At 36.3% G+C, this 18467-nt stretch overlaps 1 protein-coding gene across 1 annotated transcript in view; it reads left to right on the top strand.

The window, feature by feature from the left end:
* Positions 1 to 3875: 3875 nt before the first annotated feature.
* LOC306645072 (caspase activity and apoptosis inhibitor 1-like) overlaps positions 3876 to 18467 on the top strand; it is a 55793-nt gene continuing 41201 nt past the window's right edge. The window contains 8 exon segments of the mRNA XM_079112357.1: positions 3876 to 8260; positions 9804 to 9911; positions 9913 to 9967; positions 9970 to 10004; positions 10782 to 10791; positions 10794 to 10840; positions 10842 to 10866; positions 11944 to 12019. Coding sequence (XP_078968483.1) covers positions 7793 to 8260; positions 9804 to 9911; positions 9913 to 9967; positions 9970 to 10004; positions 10782 to 10791; positions 10794 to 10840; positions 10842 to 10866; positions 11944 to 12019 — 824 coding nt within the window. The 5' untranslated portion in view covers positions 3876 to 7792.

The raw sequence follows: 18467 nt of genomic DNA, 5'->3' as shown, positions 1-18467 counted from the left end.
TTAAAAAAAATTAAGTTGCAGTATCATATCAAGTAAGCACTTCAGTATGTGTCTTTAAGAATCAGGACTTTTTTAAAATCACTTATTTGCTTTTAGTTATACATGACAGTAGAATGTATATTGACATTATATATATACATGGAGTAAAACTTCCCATTTTTGTGGTTGTACATGATTTGTAGTCACAATGGTCATGTATTCATATTTGAACATAGGAAAGTTACGACCGATTCATTCTACTGTATTCCTATTCCCGTTCTCCCTCCCTTCCCTTCATTCCTCCTTATCTGAGCCAAAGTATACTTTTATTCTCCATGCTCCCTTTATTGTGTCCTAGCATCTGCATGTCACAGAGAACATTCAACCTTTGGTTTTTTTGGGATTGGCTTATTTCAGTTAGCATGATATTCTCCAGTTCCATTCATTTACTTGGCAAATGTTATAGTTTCATTTTTTATGATTAATATTCCATTGTGTATACATATCACATCTTTATCCATTCATCTGTTAAAGGGCACCTAAGTTGGTTCCATAGCTTAGCTATGGTGAACTGAACTGCTACAAACATTGATGTGACTATGTCACTAAAGTATGCTGATTTTAAGTCCTTTGGGTACGTGCCAAGGAGTGAAACCTCCAAACTGCCTTCCAGAGTGGCTGAACCAATTTGCAGTCCTACCAGCAATGCAATGAGCGTACCTTTCCCCCACATCCTACCAACATTTCTTGTTATTTGTATTGATTGTTGCCATTATAACAGGAATGAGATGGAATCTCGATATAGTTTAATTCTGTAATTGCTAGAGATCTTGAAATTTTTGCGTATATTTGTTGACTGATCATATTTCTTCTGTGATGTGTCTGTTCAGTTCCTTTGCACATTTATTGATTGGGTTTTTGATTTTTGGTGTTAAGTTTTTTTGAGTTCTTCAATATATCCTGGAGATTAATGCTCTATCTGAGGTGTAGGTGGCAAAGATTTTCTTATTGATTGATTTTACTTCTTGCACTTAGGAGTCTGAGGAATTCAGTTCTTAAACTGATATGATGGAGATTTGGGCCTCCTTTTTCTTCCAGGAGGTGCAGGCTCTGGTCTAATGCCTAGGTCCTTGATCTACTTTGAATTGATTTTGAACAAGGTGAGAGATAAGGGTTTAATTTCATTTTGCCACATACGGATTTCCAGTTTTCCTGGCACCAGTTGTTGAGAGGCAGTCTTTTGTCCAATGTATGTTTAGTATGTTTAGTATGAGATAACTGTTTAGTGGGTTTGTCTCTGTGTCTTCTATTCTGTACCACTGGTCTTCATGTTTGTTTTGGTGCTAATACCATGCTGTTTTTGTATAGTTTAAAAACAGTAGTATAGTTTAAGGTCTGGTATTGTGATACCTCCAAGAATCAGGGCATTTTTAAGAACATTGTTTACAACTGCAATATCATCACACTGAAGAAAATTACTAACTTCATAATACCTACTATCTGGCCCATATTTCTGTTTGCTCCAAGAATGCCTTTTGCAACTTATGATTTGAAAGGATCTAACCTAAATAATCAAAGCTTATTTATTGTATTAGTTATTCAGTCATGTCTCTTTAGTCTCAATCTACTACAGTCCTCTTGTTTTAAAATATTGACTTTGAAGAGTCTAGTCTACTCTAGAATGTGAAGCCCCACAGTTTTATTTGTAAAACCTGTTTCTACAACCCTTATGTACCATCTAGTTATGCTTAATAAATAATTCCAGAACTTAGTGGCTTAAAATATGGACTGGGGGCATAGTTCAGCCACAGACCACTTGCCTAGCATGCACAAATCCCTGGGTTTGATCCTGAGCACCAAAAAAATAAAAAATAGAAAAATCTCATATTATCTCACATACAGCTACTGGCTGAATTCTCTCATTTGTTTCATATGAGGCTGAATCAAGGTATCAGGCAAGGCTGATAGGTCACTTTTAAAGGCTTCACTGGCACAGATCCGTTTTGAAGTGCACATGGTTGGTAGGTGTTCATGTATTTTTGGGTCCTTGGACTGAGTTCCTAGCTAGCTGTTGGCCAGAGGGGCTGTTCTTGTGTCTTGTTTTGTTTTTCTTTGGTCAAAAACATGACAACTTTGACAACTTGCTTCATCAGAGCCAATAAGAGAGAGTCTGTTAGCAGGACCAAAAGTTGGAATATTTATAACCTAACTAAAAGGTGATATCTCAATATTAATGTATTCTGTTGGTTGAAGCAGGCTACTCAAGTAGAGTGGATTACTCAAGGCTCTGAATACCAGAGTAAGGATCCTTGGGCACCATGTTAAGAGTCTGCATATGACAACTATTATCTATACTGAAAGCTAAATCCAGAGGCTTGGTTAGATTAAGAGTAAACTATTTTTGGCAAGAAACTCCATAGATGATATGTATTTGCTTTTCTGACTTGATTGTATCATATCTGAACTTCCTTAAGGAAACCTTCAGAATAAGGTAGATAATGGAAGAGAGGAGAAAGATGACTAAAGCCCTTTTGTAAAGTAGATAAAATGGTATTCATCCTAGGACTAAATATGAGTTGCTGGAGCTTCACATTAGTCCAAGAGCATTTTAACACAAAAGAGCAAAAATCGACTCAAGGGCGACACCTTGAGGAGTTAAGGTCACAAGCAGCACATTTGACTTGACATTCCCTTTGGTCACAATTAAAAGACTAAATATGGGAAAGTGCTCATCAAAGTCTGAATTTTCTCTTAAAGAACACTCTCACCCACCCTCACCGCTGGCATTCCAGTTGAATTTATGTAACATACTTACAGAACTGATCTTGCTGATACTTAGAAGAGTGGGCACACAAGATGTGGGACAAACCCAAATTGCAATGGCCCAAAAGAGGGTCTTTTAAACTCAAAATTGATATATTTGTGCCATCAATTGCAAAAACTTGGTTTTAAAACCAAAAAGTGGGAAAGTTACTTTCATTGGTACTTAGAAGCTTCCAAAAGAAATCCAAAGACTAGTACTCCAGGAAATAAGAAATTGTCAGAATTTACTTCAGAACCAAAAAAATGAAGATATATCTGGATTTAAGAAGTTTCCAGAAGCTTCCACTGCTTTTGATGCTCCTCTTGCTCCCCTCCCAGCTACTCCTTGAGCACCCCTTTACTTCTCTTGTCAGAACTTTCCATATCCAATCTACCATCTCTCCTCCATCTCTTCCTGAGGTAATGCTACCTTCTTTTTTCCTTTTCCTCCTCCAGACACAACCCAATCTATTAGAGTAAGCAACCTGAGACTTCTATTCTGGTTCCTTCCAGGAAAAGTCAGTAACTGGTAGAGGGGCACGAGCTTTAGTATATGAACTCTGGAACAAATCTGAATTTAAGAGAATTGTCAGACTGGGTGTGGTGGCACACACCTACAATCCCAGCTACTCAGGAGGCTGATGCAGACAGATCACAAATTTAAGTACATCTGGAAAATTAGCATGAACCTGTCTGAAAATTAAAAAGGGCTGGAGATGTAGCTCGGTGTTAAAAGTGTTTGCCTAGCATGTGCTAAGGCCCTGGGTTCAATTCCTGATGCAAAAAAAAAAAAAAAAAAAATTAGTATTAGGAATTTTCCTGATCCAACCAAGACCCCCATAGGATTTGCTAGAGAATTTGACCTAAATATCCAAACTTTTGATCCAACCTTTATCACCTGGTTCTCATGTTAGTTTCTGAAGTTAGAGCTAAAGAAGCAATGGTCAAAAAGGCAAACTGGAATAATCCACTAGAGGATTTTAATAATGTAGATGCAAAAAGTTGGAACCAAGCTTGCACCTTAACTTTTCCATAAGGTGGTAAATTGGGGGGGGGGGGACAAGCAATGACGTCAATAAAATGCAGACAAATTTGTGATTATGAACATTTTGGGGAAGAAACTTTCAAAATATTTTGGAATGACTGAAACCATTAAAAATGGTCAAGTTTTAGGCCTATTAGAAACAATTTTAAAACCTAAATCATTGCCTATTAATACAAATTCCTGGACATTCAAAAGTAGATACTGCTGAAAAACATCCATTGAGTGGATGTTATGTCTAAAAATGCATCTCTAAAATCCATCTCAGATTCAAAGGACAAATTTATTGAACTGCTCTTGCAGTTACTGTTAACAGAGGCACAAGAGTCCCTGAGAAGCAATTACAAATACAGAATAGCACAGGAGCAACTTTCTCTTCTAAAATAAGTTTATGGTACCCCAAATGATGGACCAATTATCCCCCATGGGATTTCAGTTACCTTCTTACAACATATCCATGCGTTAATTCATCTGAACCCTGATAAAATAATGTGGGTATAAACAATATTACTGGAAAACATCTATTACAACTGCTCAAGGGGTATGTTCCTTTTGCACTGTCTGTCCCAAAAGTAACCCTGAAAAGCCACTTTCCGGATCACAAGGACACTTCCTTTGCCCCTGGAATCTTTGAAATATGACAATTAAACTGTTCATTTGTCATCATCTCATGGATATGAATGTTTTAGTAATATTTGCACATTTTATCATTGGGTTGAAGTACTTCTGTGCCACAGAGTCATGGCCCAAATGGTAGGAAAAATCCTACTAGAAAAGAATATTTCTTCCTGGGGATTCCCTTATGAATTCTACAGTTAATGGAAACACATTCCTTTAGCTAAATAATTCAGTCTATTTGTAGTGAACGGTCAATGTTTCAACATTTCCACTGTGCTTATCATCTTCAGTCCTCCTGACTGGTGGAATGCATAAATGGAATAGCAACAATTAACTGACAAAACTGACAAGTTTTAAAAAATGTTTTTATTAGGCATTGTACATAATAGTGGGGTTCATTTTGACATATTCATACATGCATGGAACACAATTTGTTCCATTTTAGTCTCTAGTACTTCCTCTTTCCCTCCCCTCCACATTCCCAATGTTCCCCCTTCCTCTACTTTACTCGCCTTCTATTTTTTAAAACTGGTGCTTTATATGCATAAAAGTATGCATAAAGGTGGAATTCACTGTGATATATTCACATATGTGCATAGCATAATTTGGTCAATTTCTTTCTGCAGTTCCTCATCAATCCCCTTTCTGTACTCCTCTGATCTCCCTTCTATTTTCATGGAACTCCCACCCTTTCTTCTCATTTTGTTCTGGTTTGCAGATGTGAAAGAAAACATATGACCCTTGACTTTGAGTTATTCAGTTAGCATGACATTCTCCAGTTCCATCCATTTATCAGCAAATGACATAATTTCATTCTTTTTTGATGGTTGAAAAAACTCCATTGTGTATACATACCACATTTTATTAATCCATTCATCTATTGATGGGCACATAGGCTGGTTCCATAACTTGACTTGTGAATTGTGCTGCTATAGACATTGATATGCCTGTTATTACTACAGTATGCTGTTTTAGTTCTTTTGGATAAACACTGAGGAGTAGGATAGCTGGGTCTGCTATTGTCAAAGGCTTACAAAACTTGCAAAAAATTCTAAGTTAACTAAGGGTTGTTTTAACAGACAGTTCCTGGAAGACAAAGGTATTATGAAAGATCACAACCTTCAACCTGGAGATTTTATTTTTTTTACTGGAAATAAAATCAAAGGACTCTATCCAACCTTTTAAGAAGGGACACAATCAGATATTGTTTCATAGTTCCTGTGTAGCAATATTAAAGGGCATTGACTGGATTCATCTTTCTCATTTAAAAAAAGGAACCTCCCCTGCCGTAGACCTCCATACCCACCAGAGACCAAAAAAAATTAACTCCCAATCCTGTTCTTTTAAAATAAAAAAATACCATTTCCACACACATATACATTGTGTAATATTTAAATCAAGTCAAGCATATCTGTGTCACAGGTGAGTGGGGTGCTGAAGCTCCAAACTTTACTTCTTGTCCCAATGAAAGAAAATTTAGAGTCAGACATGAAAAGCCATGCACAATCATTTTATTATAAATGAAAGTAAGGCTCAGCAAAGATTGCTTTCAAGAGAGAAAAAGTGTGGGTTGCCTCTGAGCAGAGAACCCAAAGGAAACTAAATGCTACTTCCAAATTTAATACTGTTTTGTTTGCTCTGAGAACTGAGGTCCACCTTTTACAGTCTTCACCAATCAGATGTTTAACTCCTCCACATCAAGCAGGGGAATTTTTGACCCTAGATGATCCTTTCTGGAACTGTCACAGCAACCATCCCATTCAGGGGGTGCTTCATTAACATGTCAATTAAATGTTAATGTGGGTACTGGGGTCAATAACTGCACAAATTTCATCTCAGTGTGCCTGTACTACTTAAGAAATTTCCCTTCTGATACACATTGGTAAACCTATGGTCATAGAAAATCCTAACTGTACAATGATTCCAGGTGACCCTGTCAGGAGTTATCCCCATCACATTTCTTTCTTGATAGATTTCTTAATTGACTCCTCTCCTTTCACCTGCCCCCCACTTAGTATTTCTGTCATTTCTTTACAAGTTGCTTGATTATTCATTAGTCCTAAAAACAATTTAAAGAAAATGATGATCCTGCTATGTTGTTGGTTTGCATTCTATTGCTGATTACTAATTACTACCTAACACTTTCAAACAGTTATCATCTCTTCGTGGTAGATTATGAGTAACTCCACATGAGGTCAAACTGCAATCATCTGGTATATTGACTTAACTTGCATGTTTCTACAGACTCGGTGAATAACACCACTAGTAAAAGGTCTTTTCCTTCTTACAGTAGTTCTTAAAAGGAATGTGTAACATAAGTGAACGACCACCAATTAATGTCCTGTTATTTCTGTCAACCAGTGCAATTTTTAACAACCTGTTTGCTGTAACCATTTTGTTGCTGATTTATAAAAACCCAGACTTCACGGGGGGGGGGGGGGGGGGGTGTACTGTACTTGCCTGTTGTCACACTCCTTGGGAGGTTCAAGACAGATAGCTTGAGCACAGAAATTAGAAGCTAGCCTGAGCAGCACTGTTATACCCTCTCAAACACAAAAACAAGCAGCAAAAACCCAGACCTCTTCCATGCCATTTTGGGAATATGTATTCTAGGTAGCTAGAATTCACCACCATACGTGGCCATCCTAATTTTCTCTAAAAAACTCTCCATTCTCATTTTCAGTGTGCCTCAACTTACCCTACAGGTTAAAATACTGAAATACTACAGTCAAGTGCCTTGCCTTTTAAATATTTTTTTCTAATTGCCTCCCCACCCCCACCCCTGGTACTGGGGATTGAACCAGGGACACTTTATGACTGAGCTATATCTGCAGCACCCACCTTGCCCTTTTTAAACCGAGATAGTGTCTTCCTGAATTGCCCATACTGACTTTGAAACTTGCAATCCTCCTGCCTCAGCCTCCTGAGTAGCTGGAATTACACTCATGCACCACCACACCCGGCTCTGGGCACCTTTCGAGGTAACATGGTATAGTGCCTAGAAATGACGGATAAGGAAAAACAAGGAAGCACAAGATCCCCATTCTTGTCCAACTCCTTAATATACACTTTCTTAAAGATTGCTCCAGTGACGGCAATGAGATGAAACTACTTTTCCTTAAAATTTGTTATACCGTTATGAGAATACAACTTAGAGACAAACCGGGAGCCAGCAACTGCACTGTCACTTTGAAAAGTGGCAAAACACCGAAAATAAGGCAAAGAGCTGCCGCAAAGCTCCACCTACTGTCCATTGTACAGGCAGAAACTCAAAAGTAATCCTAACGAAAGAGGCAACACTGCACCTTACCCACTCCGGTTTATCTCCGCAACTGGCGTGAGCAGCACGACATGTCGCGACACCGCCTCCAGGAACCACTCACCACCGTCTGCGCCAAGGCCGGAAGTGACGCAAACCCGCGACGCCAGCGCTCGCCGTCCGCAGCTGCTGGAGCCAGGTTCTGTAGCTCCGGAGACGGCGGGCTCTCCCCGGATGGTTGCAGCGAAGGGATCATGACGGGGAAGAAATCTTCCCGGGAGAAGCGGCGCAAACGTAGCGGCCAGGATGCGGCCGCGGCACTCGCGGCCCCGGACCTCGTACCGGTCCTTGCCAGCAGCGGCAGTGGAAGCACCAGCGGCTGCGGGAGCACCAGCGGCTGCGGGAGCGTCAGCTGCTGCGGCAACGCCAGCTTCAGTGGAAGTGTCATTGGCGCCGGGAGCGGAGGCAGCTGCTGGGGCGCGAGCGGCGTGGATCGCGGCGAGCGCCGGAAGCGGAGGAGCACCGACTCCTCTTCCAGCGTCTCGGGCTCCCTGCAGCAGGTGCGTGCGCTCCCCTTTCGCGGCTTCCCCAGAAGAAGGCGGGCTACTAGACCTGGTGGGGCGCCGGCTGGAGCTCCTTTTGAGTGCGGAAAGCCCCAGGGTGCACCGGTTCCTGAGGTTCATGGTCCTGAGCCTTGGCGAACCCCACTTCCATGTCTTGAACTTTCAAGTTGCTGGGTTTACTGAAACGGAAAAAGCTAACTTTTTTATTTTTTAAACTTTTGGTCCCTTCCACTCGTGGTATCCTCTTTCTCCCTTAAGAGGATGTGTCGGTCAGGAGCTTGCTACCTTCAATGCCCCGTGAGCCAGACGATTTATTTCTCTGTCTTCACCTTTTGGGTTATGGTTAACTCCATATGAGAAAAATTGAGGCCCAGTCAGGTTAAGGAGCAGGAGTTTAACAGCTCCTAGATTTGAATCCAATATCTGGCTCTACAAATGTCATTTTAATGCACCATCAACCTGCTAAGATACCGCCATTTAAAAATTAGTTTATGATTTATCAAAGAACACATGAGTACATACATTCTCAAAGGAAAAAGTGTGGAGGGATCTCTTGGTGACTCCACATTAATAGTTGATACGCCGCCGGTATGAGCTGAGGGAAGAATAGGTTATATTTGAGTAATTCAAAGAAGGTCTTTGTATCTGGAACTCAAAAGAATGAGCATGAAGGGCAAGTAACCTCTGTGATCCCAAGTCATTGGTTTGTTTGTTTTTTGTTTTGGTACTCTGTATTGAACCCCCAGAGTGTGCTTTATCACTGAGCTGCATCTCCTGCCCTTTAATTTTTTTTTCTTTTTTTTTGAGATAGAGCCTTGCTTATTTGCTGGAACCAACTCCTCCTACCTCAGCCTCCTGAGTAGCTGGATTACAGGCTTTTCCACCACAACCCTCTGCAACCTGTTATTTCTAGAGACTCCGTAGGCTGAAGTTGGAAGATGGTGACTTCAAGCCAGCCTGGACAATTAAGGGAGCCTTGCTCAGCTTTTTGGAAAAACTTTTAAGAAGACTGAGATTGTAGCTCAGTGGTAGAACACCCCTGGGTTCAATCCTGAGTACCACCCCTTCAACAGGGGAAAAAAAAAAAAAGGTTCTAAATTACTGAATTACTTGGTTACTTGTAATATGATTAAATTATGTAACACTTTTCAAAATACTAGCTCATGGTAAAGATTATGATGTTTATGATTTTTAACATTTTATTGCTATTCCATTTATGTGAATTTAAGTAGAACGACAATGCATACATAAAACTTTTGAGTAATGGCTACTTGAAGGAATATCCTAATTCTTCAAAAGTCTAGACCTGTATTCAATGTTGGTGTAGTTTCATTTGTGTGACCTATTATCTTTTTTCTTTGTAGTGACTCCTTGAATTAATTGTGAAATAATACTGAACATTTACATATTCTTTCCTGTTTTAGATAAATGTGCAAAGAGGAATTTGGAAATGTTAAGGAATCATTTATTAAAGTGTATGATGTATACATGTTCTATATATTTTAGGTAGTCTTATTTAGAGTTGTTCTTTTAATTTTAGGAAACCAAGTATCTTTTGCCAACTTTGGAAAAAGAATTATTCTTGGCAGAGCACAGTGACCTTGAAGAAGGTGGACTGGATCTGACTGTGTCATTAAAACCAGTTAGTGTTCTATATATCAGACAAAAAAGAAATGCTCCAGCAGTGCTTCTGTATTATAGGAGAGAGAAGTTACAGAAGATGCTTCCTGATGTGTTAAAGGTACCTTATTGCATTATCAGACTGTACACATACATATAGAAACTTTGTAGCAATCATTTTACTGAATGCAGTTATAATTGAGTGATCACATCTAAAACAAGCTACTAGAAGAGTTGATAAGAAAGGGAATTTGGAGAGCCACAGATGGCCTTGTATATTTTAAAATTTTGCTAAGAAAAAAATGTTTTAGAAAAATTTTGACACTATAGAAATAATTCTATTAAATGCAGACAGTGGTAGTAACTACATAAGAAGTAAACAAATCTTTGTGATCCTTTAAGAATACTATGGTACAACAGTATACATAATGTTGTAATGGCTTATATTTCATTAAATTTATAGGGTTTTCCATATATTTATTTTGAATATTATTTAGGGAAATAGTTGTTGTGATTTTGTGGTTATGGAAAGAGGACTTGAACAAGTTAAGCCTAAGATCATGTATCTAAAGTATTTGAAGAATTGCATATTTAAACTTTTAGAACAATTAGAACCTAACATATATAGGCTATGATTAAGAAATATCTGGAAATGGACTCAACTTTAGTTTCTTCAACAAACGTGACTTTATGTGTCACTATCAATATTCTCAAACTTCATGTTAACTGTCAGTTTTCAAATTTCCTCCCATAAAAAGATTTATGTGAATCTACTTGGGCTTTAATTTGTTTTAATTGTAAAATTTTGTTGACAGAATTTTTCTCATGATTGAGTTTTCCAGTTGATATTGGAGCTATAGTACATAAATGCAATTTTTTTAAATGTCATTTCCTTTAGAACTGTTCAATAGAGAAATTAAAAAACTATGCCAAGAACAGTTAGAACTCCTGTCTGAAAAAAAAAATCTTGAAGATTCTTGAGGGTAAGAACGCACATTTCTACATTCTGGTAACTTATTAGTTAAACTCTTTTCAGAATAAGTTCTGGGTATTCCTTCTCCTAAATGTACCTTAAATTCATTTTTGGGGAATCACTGAAATATATTCTGTTTATACTGAGAAGTATAATTTACATATCAGAATAGATTTCAAGAATAGATTTGATATAGTTTTTCTAAATCTCATATAGAAAAGAGCATATATTTGTACATTGTAATAAAATGAAAAACGTCTACCAAAATACCATTAAAAATTACTGAGAAGGCAAAGATTTCCTTAAAATAATTCAAAAATTGTCTGCTTTATAATCTTTATAACTTTCAGTGACATATTGCATATTATTTCTGCTCTGATAAGACCCAGATTCAGAATTAGTAGAATTCATTGTGATTTGCCAATATTTATGTATCCACCTGAAGTATGACTGCTTTTATGATACTGATTCTTCTAGAATTTTGGATTTTTAGGCATTTGTTTTTCTTTTGGATCTTTAAGGATTTTAATATTGGCATCACAGAAAAAGAAACAAAAATAGACATGTAATTTTAGAGAGAACAACTTTTTAAATGTAAACATTTAGCTATGTGGAATGGCACATCCTGTAATCCCAACTACTCAAGAATCTGAGGTGGGAGCATAGTTGGAGGCTAGCTTAGGCAACCTAGCGAACAAGACCTTTTCTCAAAATAAAATTTGTAAAAGGGCTAGGGATGTAGCTCAGTGATAGAGGGCTTGCCTACCACGCATGAGGCCTATGTTCAATAGATAGTACTGTCAAAAAAAAAAAAAAAAAAAAGTTTAATGGATTTTATAACTGCTAATAGATGTATAGGTAAGTATGTAGTCTTTAAGTAAACAGACATACATTCTCCTATGTATGTGGTAAAGAGAAGGTAATGAGAAAAAAGGCATCAAGTCTCACTTTAAATACAAATGATTGAAAATATAGTATTGTAACAACTATAAAGATTTAAAATATGCATTACTTTTAAAGATCACAGTTTCGTGTAAATTATTCTGACATTTTAAACATGTTTTCAATAGTGTATTTCATTTATAAGGTGACAATGGTATGGACTCTGATATGGAAGAAGAGGCAGATGATGGCTCTAAGATGGGATCTGATTTAGTCAGTCAGTAAGTTAAAAAACTTTCATTTTCATTTCAAAATTTGTTATTCCTTTGGTGGTTCCTAACATCAAAAATATAAATATTTTCTGTGTTTCATTTATATAAAATCATTCAATAGTGCATTTGTTTACTTGTAATTCAGTATTTTAGCACATGTGAAGATTTACTTAATTACTTTTCAAAATTATGATAATTTTTCTTAAACTACTATACATAGATATAGAACAACAGTGATGCTAACTTGAAGCAGAATCACATCTCTCATTTGGATTTTGAGTATAGTATTCATGTTACCTGTGATTTATTAAATACCTACTCAACCAGACACTGTGTTAGTACTTAGAATATTTTATCTCATTGAATTCTTCTCCATACGTGTTCATTTTAGGTGATAATAGCCTCATTTTGTAGATGAACTTGTAAGGTTTATTTTACATATGTTTACATAATCTTTTTACATATATATTTGTGTGTGTACATATATACACATGTTTACATATATACACACATATATTTACCTACAAGTATATGTTATTTGATTATTACGATGACAAAAAGTCCCTAACGTCTTGGGAAGCTTACTAATCAGGAAGCAATGTGCTAATTTTTCTAGATTATTCTGCTTTATTACTATATATCAAACTTTTATTCACTAACTTCAACATCTGTTGATGATTCTTGCCTAAAACAATTGTTTTGGTAATTGCCAAAGACCAACATGTATCTCTCTTTGCAAACCTTGGCATTTTCCCAGAAGAATAAGAAAAGCTTTGTGGTACAGGCAATATCACAAATATGAGATTACCAGAGGCAATGGCATAAATGCTTAAGCTGAACATACATACTTAAGCTGAAATCCAGGATTTCTTTTTTCATTTCTAATAGAAGACTCTCTGGTAAGTATCACTGAAAAGGACAATTTCATGTTAAAACTGTAGAGAGCATCAAATTATTTACTTTTCCTAAAGGATTATAAAGGTGTCACTATATTGTTTGATTGCCTCATAATTGATGGCTTTTGATCATCACATGCATCTTGCTCAGGGTGTCCCAGGGTGATTTACACTTAAATAGAAAATGTGCACATTTTTAATAGGTCCTATTATTGGTTTTCTTTTAAAATACTTAGCTCTGCTGGACATGGTGGCACATGCCTATAATCCTACCTACTCGGCTGAGACAAGAGAATCACAAGTCTGAGGTCAGCCTCATCAACTTAGTGAGACCGTAAGGAGCTTAGGGAGACCCTGTCTCAAAAAAGAAAGAAAGAAAAGAAAATGTGCTTGGAGTATCGTTCGGTGGTTAGGTAACCCTGGATTCAATCCTCAATACCAAATAAATAATGAAATACTTAACTCAGAATATTTTATATAGTATACTAAACTCCATCAGTTAGCATTTTACAAGGACTGTTACTTTTAGTACTTTGGAGTTTTTTTTTTCTCTTTTGTGGTTATGGGGCTAGAACCTGGGGCCTTGCGCACAATGGGCAAGTGCTCTACCACAAGCTACATACCCAGTCCTAAGTTTCTTAAATCATCTTCATTATTTTGTTTCATAATATTACTTGTGGAATTCTAAATTGAATTTTTGTTGACTACATTAGTTTTTTTCTTTTATTCAAATCTATTTTTTTTCCAACTTTGACATATTAAGATTTAATGCCTTTTTTTCCTTTTTTTTCCATACTTGAGCACTTGTTGGAAGCCATTGAATGGATGCCCAGTTAGAATATAAATTTAATTCTCTTAAACATTACAACAAAGTGCACTGCTTATTTTTGAATTATTGTAATAAAAATAGTTAATTAATTCAAAGTGACTGTTAGGAAGAACTCACCCATACAGTGTGGTTTTCAGATAGGTCACGTGAACTTTTTTTTTTTATGAGGTAGTAGGCATTGAACACAGGAGCTGTCTACCACTGAGCTACATCTGTGCCCCTTTTTATCCTTTGTGTGTGTGTGTGTGTGTGTGTGTGTGTGTGTGTGTGCATGCACGCACGCAAATGTGGTACTGGTGATTGTACCCAGGGATGCTCTACCACTGAGCTATATCCCCAGCCCATTTTTTTCTTCTATTAGTGTATTATGGTTATACATAATAGTTGGGTTCATTTTGACAAAATCATACATATGGGATTTTATCTGCTGCATTTCAGAACCCATGCCCCTCTTTTCCCTCCCTCTCCTCATTTTCCTTCCTATACTGGTATTTATTTTACTTACTTACTTAGTTACTTATTTATTTATTTATTTTATTTTATTTTGATGCCTTATAGATATACATAAAGTGAATTCACTATGGTATGTTTATACATTCACATAGTATAATTTTGTTAAATTCATTCTGCATTTCTTCAGCACTTTTTATTTCTTATTTTGATACAGAGTCTTGTTAAGTAGCCCAGGCTGACCTCAAACTTGCAATCTTCCTGCCTCAGCCCCCTAAGTAGCTGGGATTACAGGTGTGAACCACCGTGCCCAGTGACATCAGTTTTTTGAATGCTATAGTGAGTGGGTTGAAGAGTCACAAATAAAGGTTGAGCATCCCTAATCCAAAAATCTGGACTGCAGAATCCAAACTTCCTGTCACATCAGTGCTCAAAAAGTTTCCGATTTTGGATTTTCAGATTAGAGATGTTCCACTGGTAAATTTATGTAAATATTACCAAATCTAAAATACACTGAAACCTGAAACACTTCTTTTCACAAGCCTCTTGAATAAGGGATACTCAAACTGTATTTCCAAAAACTCATAAACTTATGGAGCTGCTCCGAGAACTCTGAAGCTCTTTTGAATGACCTGAGCATATGGTTTTTTAAATCAAATTTCTAAGCTACAGAATATTAAATAAACAACACTAAAAGCTAACACTGAGCATTGTGTGCCAGGCACTATTTTAATCACTTTTGTATACCTTCATTCATTGAATTTGTTACAACAATCTTACAAGGTGGGTAGGATCATCATCATTCTACAGAAGGAAAAAAAAGACCCCAGCAGATTTCTGTGCCTTAGTTTCTACACTTGCTTATGAAAGGTGAAGGCAGTGTTATTCATTTATAAAGTAAAGATAACCCTTGTTTCTTAGAACTATAGAGATTAAATGAGCTAATGTGACTAGTTTGTTTTTATTAATATTAATTATAAATGAGGGAAATGTTCTTCAGTGGTGAAACAAAGAAGATGGTATGGAAATATAGTGACTTTAACCTGACTTTTCTTTTCCTCCTACTTCCTGAATTAGGATAATAACTTAAGTGAGCAAACTGATAGAGCCAAAAAAGGAAGCATGAGGTTTTCAGTTGTCTTAAGACATCCATGAATGAGTTTAGTCAGGGAACTTTGTTTACCTTGGCATTGAGCAAAATCTGAGGCATGGGGTAAAGGCAGATTTGCCTTTTATAAAAGCCTTAGAAGGCTGCTTAAGAGGCCTTAGCTAGCAGAATCCTTTGAATCCTCTTGGAATGTGTAACACTTTCCTGTTTGCTTTTGTGTTTAGAGGGACAACAGTTCAGTCCTATTGATTTGTGTGCAGGGGAACTGAACTGGTAGGTTCAGTTCCTGTGCTTCAATAGAAGATTCAGTTTAACATGTTTGGTGCCTAAAATTCCCATGTTTTCTGTAACCTGATGCTTTTTTACTTAGAACAGTAGTCTGACCTATCTGGAAGCTGAGGGAACAGTGGGTAATGAATAAGCCAAAATGAATGAAAGGAATTGAATAACTTGACTGTGGAAAACTAAGCTGAATAACTGGAACAGGCACTTCTGTTGGGCCTTGAATTGATAGAATATATAAAAGAAAACTTCAATAAGGTAATGAAAACATTCAAGGAAATAAGAACACAAATATAATTCTAGAAATTAAAGAACTTCTAGATTTCTAAATTTAGCAGACAGACTGATAAAGAAATTAGTGGTGACTAGGAACTACAGCATTGTTCTGTAAGATCAAGTTGTTTAAATAGATACAGAATAATAGAGAAACTTAAAAAAAAAATGTAAATTATTACGTGTAGCTTATGGGAGCCTGGAAGATAGTTTTAGAAGACCACACACATACTAGGAATCTGACCAGAGTAAAGCTAGAAGAGTCATAATGAAATGATAGTATTAAAATTTTTAAGTTAAAGACTTGCCTTAAGACCTTAAGTGCAGGAATAATGAGAAGAGATCTTGTTATGGACTGGAGATTCAGGTGTTGAAGTCCTGCCCCCCAGCAACTCAGAATGTAACCTTATTTGGAGTTTAAGAGGAAATAATGAAATTAAAATGAGATCTGTAGGGGGATGCCAATCCAGTACGACTGGTATCCTTATAATAGAAAGTTTGAACACACTGAGAGACACTGAAAACTATCTGTATATCTTAGTAAATAAATGACTTAGACTTCTGAGTCAGGGGAACTGCCTGGCTGATGCAGATACTTTTCAGGGGAGTCCTATGAAGTTGGTAGTGCTGCTCACAAGCTTGACACAACTAGCTATTGCTGCCAGACTCAAAAAATATAGCTGGGAAAGCACTGACAGAAATAGCAAACAAATAGAAAGGAAAGTTCCTTCATCTTTTCTCTTGCTTCCAAATTTTCCTTGAGTGCCTCTTGAACGGGTACAACAGGAAGCAAGCTGGAAGAGACTTGCTTCTTAGGTATAAGAAATAAAAACTTAATGACAAGTTCAGGAATGTAATTCACATCATAAGGGAATTAGAAAAATAATTTTAAAAAAAGAAAGTTGGAAAAATCAAACAACAAAGGTAAAAGTCAAAAAATAAAGAGAAAACACAGCAATAACAACAGAGGATAAAAAGTCTATAAACTCGATCTTTGTAAAGATCAGAATATAGAGAAACTCCTTTTGGATATGATGAAAGAAATAGGTGAAGAACAGTTTTAATTGTGATTAGGAAGGAAGAAGGAGACATACCATACATATGTGTGAGCTTGAAAGAATATTGGGAATCCACATGTAGAACCACTAAGCCACTTTCTAGCCCTTTAAAAAAAAAAAAAAAACAAGAATAACTTTATTTATTTATTTTTTTAAAGAGGAAAGCCACATTATAGAAGCTTGCTTGGTTTTGATAGCTCTCTGAAAATTTTGTAACCCTTTTGTTCCTGGCAATCAGTTCTCAGTACCAAATAGCTTCATTTGTGAACAAAAAATAGATTGGCAGCACAGTTTACAAAAATGTTGTTTTTGTCCTAGCGCTTTTTTATATTTTATTTAGAGACAGGGTCTCACTGAGTTGCTTAGGGCCTTGCTAGTTGCTGAGGCTGGCTTTGAACTCTCTGTCCTCCTGCCTCAGCCTCCAGAGGTGCTGGCATTACAGGTGTGCACCACCACACCCAGCTCATAGTTTTTTTTAGCAATTTATCTTCCAATGGACATGTAGGTTGTCTCCATATCTTTGCTGTTCTGGATGAGACTGTAATGAGTATGAAAGTAAAGATATATCTGAAGTGATAATTTCATTTTCTTTGCATATATACCCATAAAGTTAGATTATGGCATCATATGATAGTTCTATTTTTTAATTTTTTGAGGAACCTCCTTAGTCTTTCCCATAATGGCTATACTAATTTACATTCTTACTAACAATATACAAGAAAGGGTTGCTTTTTCTCTACATCCTTGCTAACACTTACCTCTTGTTTTTTTCATAATAACCACCCTATCAGGTATGAGGTGATAATGTCATGGTTTTGATTTGCATTTCTCTGATAATTAGTGGAGTTGAACATTTTTTCATACACCTGTTGACTGTTTTTATGTTGTCTTTGGAAAAATGCTTATTTAAGTCCTTTTCCTATTTTTTATCATTTGTTTTGCTATTGAGTTATGTGAATTCCTTATATATTTTAGATATTAACCACTTATCAGATATTTGATTGCCTTTTTGATTGTTTTCTTTGTAGAAATATTTTAGTTTGATATAGTCTTTTGTTAAATTTTGAGCAATAGTTTCTGTAGGTGAAAAATATAGCATAGAAAATGATTTAGAAATGATAAAGACTATGTGTTTAAAACTTTACTCCTCACTTGTTGAATTAAAATGAAGAACCAGACAGGAATCCTGTTGTAACCGTGAATTTACAACAGTTTCTTAAAGACTCTAGTGAATAATTAGAGTAATATAATTTTTTGAAAAAAAAGTATCTTTTTCCAGTTTATGAGGATAAACCTAGAATACTTGAGTCTGTGATTTAAAAAAGAATTAGATAAAGTGGAGCATATACAAAATATGTAGAAAGTAAACATCACTCTTTTCTAGCAGAAACCAGGAAAAATATTCTGTTTATAATAGCTATAAAACCATAATATACTTTCAAGTACATTTAATAGGAAACAGAAAACCATAAAGCCCACAAAACAAAAAATGGTTATCTGAAAAAGTACTTCATTTGTGTAATCTATGGCAGAGGTGGAGGAGTGATATCCTTAAATTAAA

Source organism: Sciurus vulgaris (assembly GCF_902686455.1).
Source record: "Sciurus vulgaris genome assembly, chromosome: 15".
NCBI classification, from domain to species: domain Eukaryota; kingdom Metazoa; phylum Chordata; class Mammalia; order Rodentia; family Sciuridae; genus Sciurus; species Sciurus vulgaris.
The sequence above is the reverse complement of the archived record's forward strand: the minus strand, read 5'-3'. Positions and strand labels throughout refer to the sequence as shown.